Below are 9,785 nucleotides of genomic sequence, written 5' to 3' on the forward strand. Positions count from 1 at the left end.
TGACCTGTCCATTGTAAATTAAATTGTATGCGCTCTCAACATTTTCCGCTCCTGGTATAAAGAATGTGTTTAATTAAGTCGAATTGAGATACCAATTTTAGATATTTAATTTGACTTATTACAAATTTAATTTAAAAAATCGTTGACTACACGCTATGTCTGATAGTAATGATCGTTGAACTACTTATTAATTTACAAACCTAAAAAAAAAAAAAAGTTGTAGCACCAAAACAAAAAGAAAGTTTACAAAACATCTTTAGATTTTATGTTTCTATGGCGGCTGAAAAACTAATATCCTTGGAAATTAGCCTGAATTATGTGGAAAATGAGTGCTATTCCACAACATACAAAAATAAAAAGTTTCAAAATTTTCTATTGCCCGACACAGATATACATATGTGTAAAACGATTCTTATTACAAACTTGGCCTGGAGAATTATTTTTCAATTAATTTATTCTAATATTTCAAAAATAATTCCCCAATTAGATCTCGCGAACGCCCAACTCATCAGGCCTCCTGTTAGGAAATGTAATCAATTCATTTACTATGTCTGTAATCATTCATCAATTCATTTGGATATGCCATTAATTATTAAATAAATAACTATAATTTTGTTTTTTACTGTTTTTAAATTTTTTATATCCTAATGAAGATAGAATTTATTATATGATAGTTTTGACTTCCTTAGAAGTTTTATCTGCAAAATATGTTCAAAAAATAAAGTTTTATTGTTAAATTTAGAATTTTATTTAATTACTAAAAATAGTGATAAAGAACCGCCCAATATTTGGCCTTATTAGGATAGTAATTTGTAATTAGTTTGTAAGTGTTTTATATTGTTGCTTGAAGAACCATTGACTCAAATTCTCAAGATAAAGGCGTTCAGGTCAATGGCGTCGATACCAGTTTTTATTGCATCGTGTCGTTATGGCATCTCATCGAGGGCATTGAATTTTCCAGTTCTGCTAGTCATTCCTCGAGACAATATACCATTCAATGTCAAAAAATGACTTCATAACGACTTATGAACGGGTTTTCTCCATCATCATGCTGGTTTTTGTGTGAGAGCGATTATAGTGTATTAATATACTATTAAGTGTGCCTATAATTTATCTTTTACGTACAGAAATACTTATTGCGGTTATATAATTTTAAGACCAAGGAATTAATTTTTTGTACCATTCATACTTTGTTTTTGATGGCTTGAACTAAATATAATAACCCGCATTACATTAATTTATCCAGCTCTCAGAATATGATAATATTTATATTACTTTTATATATTTATATTATATGTAACTCGAAACACTTTAGGTGTTAAATATTTCTAAATTCCTGGACGGTGTGGTTATACTTGAGAACGAACCGTGGTATGAGAAACGCCTTACCGGTTTGATTTATTGCTTCAAAACAACTCCCTGTTAAAGTTAAAACCATATTTCTCTCCCAGAAGGAGTATTATATCCACCATTACCGCGATGCCCAGCAAAATATTAGTTTTCAATTCACAGATGTTTTTTAATTTTCAAGTGACTAATTTATATTTTCCTTTATATTTTTATTATATGTTTATTGTACGTTAATTTTTATTAATCGTTTACTTTAATTTATTTCAGGTTCAAAGACGGACGGCCCTATCCATGGCCTGGTGATGTCTCCTCTTTCATCCTCTACCCCGAGAGTGCAAACCAGACGGTGTACACGAACAAATTGAGGACAAGCGATGCCGGAAACTATACCTGTAAAATACACAACTACACTGACCAGCATGAGCACAACACAGAGCTCAGAGTGTTTGGTAATTAACTTTATTATTAAACTTGAGATTTGCCAAAACGTATTGAATTTATTTGGAAGATTCATATTTTATTAGAAATATTTATTATAGCATATTTTATTTACTGTGGTATTCTTAATTATATTTATGGCATTAATAAAAAATTATTGAAGTAAAACTGTGCCGCTTTAATCACGCATCTCAACTACATTTTGTCAAAATGTATTGTTGATCAAACCTTTTTTTTTTTTAATAACTTTATTGAAATTTACAACTGTATATTACATAATACATTTAGTAAATATGGTCTTAGTGAAAATGGAGTATAGAGGCGTGTAGAGCAACTACCCATTGGTAGCACTCTAATGACATTTTACATTAGCTGGTCTCGTGGCCATCTTCTTTTCAGGCGCCTCGGAGGATTGTCTGGAATGGAAGAGGATGCAAGATTAGAAACTAGGGGGTTTGAGTGGTTTGGGGGTTTATAATTTAATCAAGCTTAAAATTGTGTTTGGGAAAATCATAATTTAGTTTTTAAATATATAAATTTAAAGTTGTATTCATTATAGTCTCAAAACATGTTATTCTCTTATTTAAGTCCGACATTTCGGCCATCCTCAAGGACAATATTTTACAAAACAGCTTTTATTACATCTATGATCCTCAACAATTTTAGAACTAAGTAATTTAAAAATACAACTTGATGCAGGGCTATTCTTCCTAGCGCAATTCAACAATTTCTCTATGAAACATTAAAACATTAGGTAAACATATATTTTTTTGTTATAAGCATATCCTAGATTATGTCTAATTACCTAATTAGTCAATTTTCACATTAAAACAAAAATAAAAATTCTTTAAGCTATAATCTTAAACACTTTCTTGAGACTAGTTAATTTTTTAAAAATAAATAATTTAATTTCTATCCATTATAGTCTCAACACATTTTATTTTTCTTATAAGTCCGACGTTTCGGCCAATCCGGCCATCCTCAGAGATAATCTTAATACAATTTTGGAACTGAAACAAAAACTCAACTCCATGCAGGCTATTTTGCCCAGGTCAAAACAACAATTTCTAATTAGTCAGTATTCACATTAAAACCAAAATTAAAATCATTTATCACAGTCACTATTTGTTAAAACTTTATAGTGATAAAGTCGGATTGGCCGAAACGTCGGACTTATAAGAAAAATAAAATGTGTTGAGACTAAAATGGATAGAAATTAAATTATTTATTTTTATAAAAATTCGTTAAAACAGACACACATTTGTTAAAATTTATCACAACAATGCTTGTAACCTTCCCTACACTCAGGTTTTTATTTTAGTTTATAAATTCAATAATAGCAAAATTTATTTATTTATTCACTTTTTCAACTTAATTTATATTAAATTTTAGTTGCATTATTCTTAAATATCCTCTGAAAATACTATTTCTTATGTCATCTTAATTTAGCTGAAATGAAATAGCATATTGCTTTTTAGCGCTTTCTGTGGAAACTCGTTTTAAAAATTCAAAAAAAAATTCATCCACACATCTTTTTTGTTTAATATATAGTTTTTAAATAATATTTTTACAAACATTTTTTTTTCTATTTTGTGAACTATTAGTATTCAAATTCCTTATTTATTCATTTTATATCGGTGTGCTAATACTAATACGGTCCGTCCATCTTCAGAGGCCCATTTGGTGGTTATTTTGCATACCTCCAATATCTTCTTTTGTTTTATCTGTTTTCGTTCAGTTTCTGCTTGAAATATTTTCATTAATTTATTTTTTAAAAAATGTTTTTTTATATTTTTATTTAAAAGTTTCGGCTTCACTGTTTTTTTAGTTTGATTTATTCTTTATTAGGTAAATTTATCTTCTGTTTCATAATTTTCATAATTCTGTAGGATTTAGGAGTTCATTTTCCTTTAATCTTTTTTGATTAATGTTATAAAATAGGAAAATTTAATCTTAACCAAATGTAATTAGTCTTCATTCCTAGTGAATTAACATTTAATTTCTCTTAATTAATTAATCGTATTAATTTGTTGACCAGTCTATGTGAATACTTAATATTCCAATTTGATTTGTGAATTTAATTCAAAGAAATTTTATTCTATGGTAAAATCAAAAAGGAAATTAATTTATGACTATTCATAGATTAATTTAAAACCAATCTAATTTATAGAATATATTAATCTGTTTTGAAATCACCACCTGTTTCCAAATATAGATGGCTGTTTTAATTTGAACCATGTTTTGTCTATTATACTAATTTTAAAATAGAAGTTTATTGAATTCATTAAAGTTGAAGGGTATGCTATGGACCAGGTATGGTCCAGCTTAAATGGACTTTTGATTGACAACAATTTCATTTTCATTACTCCATTAAGCCCTCTTTAATTCCACTGCTTTTGGCTTACACTGAAAATACAATGTATTAATTATATTAGGCTGACTGCCAATTAAATATAAGAGACTACGGTATTGTTAATATTATGAACCAAGTGTGGTGAAGTTAAACAAAATAATAAATACTTCAATGATTATGGTTAACATTTACCAATCCCAATTTATAGCTTTGTACTGTAGATATAGTATGTATAAAATATTATATAACTCAATCTACAACAAATATTTAAGTTGCCGTATGAAGAACAAATAATGATTATATATTTTCAGAAGTGTTGTTTTACATTTCTGATAATGTCTAAAATAACAAGATTTGAGGAGATGGTCGGGGGTGTGGTCAGCAAAGAAAAACATAAATATATTTAGTTATGCCGACGTTTCGACCTGAGTTTCAGATCTTCATCAGGGCTATAGAACAAAAGAGATAACAACCATCATTTAGAGAAACATAAAATTGAAAAGAAATAGTATACAAACAAATTTGGAACAATACAAAATATTGAATTGAATAAAAAATAATTGATTGATAATTATGGAGTTAGACGGTTGTAGATTTATTTTATTGATTTATTCTAATTCCATTATTATCAATCAATTATTTTTTATTATTTAATTATCAATTATTTATTATTTATTATTCAATTTAATATTTTGTATGATTCCAAATTCCAAACTATGTTTCTCTAATTGATGGTTGTTATCTCTTTTTTTCTATAGCCCTGATGAAGACCTGAAACTCAAGTCGAAGCGTCGGCATAAATAATTATTTTTTTGTTTATTTATGTTTTTCTTTGCTTACCGTACCCCCCGACCATCTTCTCCAATCAGTAATCAACGGTCAACTATCTACACCTCACTAAAATAAAAAAGATTCGTCTCTTACCAATGTATTGGTTGGCTCAATTATTTCAATACTACGTGTTAATGATGTGGTCAATACCAACGCTTAACCGCCAGGTTAATCCTTTAATCCAAGGATGTTTTATGGTTCTTTGTCGAGGTTAAGTGTACTACATAAAAGTCCTCCTACCTCACAGTTCATCCACGGTTGATGTAACAGACTTATTAAATTGTCTACATTTATAAGGACTCAAACCTTCGCCCGGAAATAACCTGCCCCACCCTCTCCTTTCTTATAAATAATAACCGATGAAAACGAAGCATGTAGCATCTAATGTAATAAAAAAAAACTGGAGTACACTATAGTTGGTTTTTTATACATTTAGGCGTCCGTGTTGAAAGTGGATGGCCAATCCGTGATAAATCAAACTATTCGCTATGGTGTATTGAGACTGGAAAGGAAGAAGCAAAGAATAATAACATAATCAACCTACTAAAAAACCTGAATAAAAACCACAAACCACTGTACCTCTTTTTTTGAATCCTGGGAAATTGATGATGACATTAAAACAAAGCTTTTTTTAATTTCGAATTTTAGATTAAAAAAAAATTATTATTTAATTCAAAATTATGATTACTTATATTCTTAAATCATGTGTTAATTTCATTGAAGTATTACATTCCTTTTAGCGGTGGCGAAGAGCTCAAAAATACAATATAATTTTTTTTTTTTAAACTAATTTTTATGTTTAGAATGAAACATTATTCTAAACTATTTTTTTACTAATTTATTTATTTGAAACTTAGTTATTTTTAATGTATTTATTTATTAGTTTTTAATTAATTTATTTGTTTTTAACTTAACTATTATGACTATAATTTTATGTTTAAGCTATTATTAATTTTTCATTTATTCATAATTTTTTTTTTATTATTTATGTGTGCAAACCGAAAGTTTTAACAGAAATTTTGTTCATGAAATTTGAGTTGATAGATTTAAATAAAATTTTTATAATTCATTGAGTATTTGTTTTGAGAACCTGGATATCATATCACAAATATGAGATAAATGGGAGCGGAATATAAGAAGAAAAAATGTAATATAATTGAAAAGCAAAACTATGTATTATGCTATGTTGTTATAATGGGAGAAAAAAGGAAGGAAAAATATTATAATAAAAAGATATTCAGAAACACTATTTATATATCCATAATGTTAATTACTTTTCTTATTGTCTAATCATTTTGTATATCCTTTTATTCATTGGTTGTTAACTTGTTTTTTGTTCTTAGTCCTGATGAATGCTAAATTCTAGTCATAACGCTGGCTCTCATTAATAAGTTTTATACTATTTTGTGTTGTTCACTGACCAACCATATTCTCATTATTTTTATATTTTTGGCAAATCAGGAACGTTTTTTCTGAAAGTAATTGTCAGAATTTATTTTTTTTTTTTTTTACTCAATCACTTGTTCCAATACAATATGTATGTTTAGTGTTTTACTTAAAAAAAAAAAATATTTATGCACTTTAAAAACGCAATTAGGCAATCTTATAGGTATATGTAATAAAAAAAATTAGGATATGTATGAAGCGTCAATATTACTCCACAAAAAAATTAAAAGGGATTGACCTAAAGCTGTTTATGGTGGCGTAAGCCTTTTAGTAAAATCAGGAAAATAGTGTAATCCTTTTCGTAAAAGTAGGAAAATGGTGGAACCCATTATCGTAAAATACAATTAAAATGGTCTATCTTTTCAGCGAAAGCTGAGAAAGTTTAAGGAATGCCTACATAACACCTGTGCTTAACCTGGTTCCAAACTGTGTTGATTTGACATGGAATGATCTTCTAAAATTATTTCGTGGAACCACAATGGTCTGCGGTACCCCGGCTAAGAACCACTACTAGAAGATTGTAATAAAACGTTTCTTTATGTTAAGGCGTCTACGGATCCTGACTCCCCTTAATAGATAGTTGTGTTTACTGAATTACAGAATTTGATAAAACTTTTAAATTATAAACAGTTGTTGAATTAGTTAAATCTGTTTTATTATTAAAGATTAGCATGCTAATCTGAAATAAAGAGATACTCACGTGTAGATGCCGTAAATGTCCTAACGAAGAAGATAATAGCATTCCATTTTTTCCGCTTTATGATATTTGCCTACTTGTTATCTCGTACAGTTTTATGATCGAAAACATTTCCTAGTAATTGTGGGAGAGAGAAACTCTGGAGCTTGTGCTATTGCATAACGACTTTTCTCTTATCAAATGATTTGCCTCTAATTATCGTCCTTGTTGAATATATTTTCCAGATTTGTGTAGCTTTACAAAGCACCTTTGGGTTTCTTTGCTTTATTATGTTATGTCCTTGATTCTGATCTAAACTTCTCGTGGATTTCGTGAAAACCTACTTGAAGAATTAAGTTGTTTATATTTTAAGCTTCTTTGGCAAATGTACTCCCTACGTCACGTATGATTTTCCTTTATGATTAGGATATCCTGCAATTGATCGTGTGAACTTTTGGCCCTGTTATCATTCTTGCAATTGTCAAAGTGGTTTTTATTACTCGACCTTTTCTTCATGATTCCCTGGAAATGACTGTAAATTGGTTTCTTTGAAGTTCTCTCGTGCTAGATTTCCATTCATCTATAAGTGCTGTGATGAGGTTCCGGAAATATCTCCGGGTCTTATTGTTTGGCAGAACTTGGAATCCTGAATTCCTTGTTGTTTGAAGAAGTTTTGTTTCACTACGGTTCTTTCTTTCGACATCTAGAAGATCTATATATTTTTTTACTTATCAGTAGAAAAAAAATTAGTTCCAGTTCAAAATTGAAATCAATAATTAGTGGCAATATTTTCCAGTACAATTTTTAAAAAACATTTTTAGATTATAAGTCATAACCTTAATTGTGGCAGATTGTATTGTTATTATTCAATAAAACACTATTTAAGAAATCTGAAGATTTGTTTGGTTGGAAGTTTGAATCCTTAAAATTTCAACCATGACTAGCTAAAACTGTTTCATAACCACAACGAAATGACATTTTATGTAAAATAATAATATTTCTTAATAAAAATATAACAATTCGGTTGATTTAATTTATTAAAACACTGATTACAATTAACATCAAATAGGACTGTATTTTTGTTTTTGTGTGTGATTAGTTTATGGTGAGAATATCTTTTTATAAAATAAAATTTTAAAAAATTTTAGAAGGAATTTTTTTTTTTACTATTCTTAGTACAAACAAAATTTAAATACAAGCTTTATCAACTTAAAAAAATATATATATGATTTCTCAAAAAATTCCACTATAATTGAAGATTATTTCTTACTATTCAAAAATGGGTGGTTTTCTATTACTAAAATTAGTTCATAACACATTAAAAGTATTATTCTTTAACCGAAACATTCTTCTTTTCTCTGTGTGAGTCTAATATTTCATATAATGAACATCATAAATTTCTTGTTTTTTTAAATATATTTTTATGTGATGAAAAACAAAAGATATCCAAATTTTAAAATTGAAACTCTTAGGCCTTATGATATTTTTTTAGTTGTTCAATTACCGGAAATTTCGAAATTTATAAAGGATTTTTCCTACTATACTCGAGTATCACGTTTTTGGAAAAGTTCTGTATTGGGCTTTAGTTTAGTTGTGTCCAGTTATTGGATCATTTATTTTAACTTGGAACAGTTCTCATAAACTATAAAAAGATATTTATAGCTTCGGAAAAGATTGTGAGTTCTTTTCTATGCTATTATTCGTAAAATCTATACTAGTATTAAAATTAATTTATCTCTTTAGTTAATAATTCTTCAGTGAAGCACCAACGGTATTTATTTGGAAGTATGCGTCTATCACTTGGTTCATTAACAAATCACTTTTTGTTAAAACTGCTACAAGTGTTGAGATGAATGTTAACTAAATATCCTGTTGCCCTTGAAAAATTGAAATTCAAACCATTCTTCAATGGTATTTATTTTGTTTTGGTATTTAGTGTTGATGAACATGAGTGTTTTTCTGAAACGCGAACCAGTATAATGTCTTTAATAGTTTTTCGATTTTCTTCGGCCTTTCTGCTAATAATGTACTTATTTCTAAAATGTAACTCATATTAGAGTGATTGCTTGGCCTTCTGGGAAGTGATGGTCTTGTTTATTGCATTTCGTGTTCGGAATGAAAACTATTTTGCCACATTTTAAAGGTACGAGGAGAAGATGGTTGGTGGATGCGGTCAAAATGAAACACAAATAAGTTGAAGTAACCTATTTAATTGTGCCAACGTTTCGGCTAGAATTTCTAGCCTTCATCAGGGCTAAGAACAGAACAAGATAACAACCACAATAAGTATAGAAAATATAAACAGAATGACATAAAATGAATAATTTTACAGAATAGAATTAATAAAATGAAGTGATGAGAGAAGTGGGAAATAAAATGTAAACCTAGATAATTGAAAAACGTAAATAAAAAAAGTAACATTTCCTCTTAAAAAATACTTACATTTTTTTTTTATTTTTACATTATTTTTATGAAAGGAATATGGTCCGGGTGCGGTCAAGAAAAACTCAAATAGTAGAAATATACTATTTTAATGAGCCAATGTTTCGCCCCATGTTGCAGAGCTTCTTCAGGGCTGCGGTCAAGAAAAACTCAAATAGTAGAAATATACTATTTTAATGAGCCAACGTTTCGCCCCACGTTTTTTAGTTTTGACTGCCGTCAAAATAGCCCTGAAGAAGCCCTGCAACG

The 9,785-nt window shown here is 28.4% G+C and overlaps 1 protein-coding gene across 1 annotated transcript in view; it reads left to right on the forward strand.

The window, feature by feature from the left end:
- Positions 1-1,617: 1,617 nt before the first annotated feature.
- Positions 1,618-9,785, forward strand: part of LOC106685852 (single Ig IL-1-related receptor) — a gene marked incomplete at its 5' end in the record, with an annotated part of 40,867 nt that continues 32,699 nt past the window's right edge. The window contains 1 exon segment of the mRNA XM_014428808.3: positions 1,618-1,799. Within this exon segment, the coding sequence (XP_014284294.3) occupies positions 1,618-1,799 (182 nt within the window).

This window comes from Halyomorpha halys, unplaced genomic scaffold (genome assembly GCF_000696795.3).
Source record: "Halyomorpha halys isolate HHAL.00 unplaced genomic scaffold, Hhal_1.1 Scaffold749.1, whole genome shotgun sequence".
Classification (NCBI taxonomy): Eukaryota; Metazoa; Arthropoda; class Insecta; order Hemiptera; family Pentatomidae; genus Halyomorpha; species Halyomorpha halys.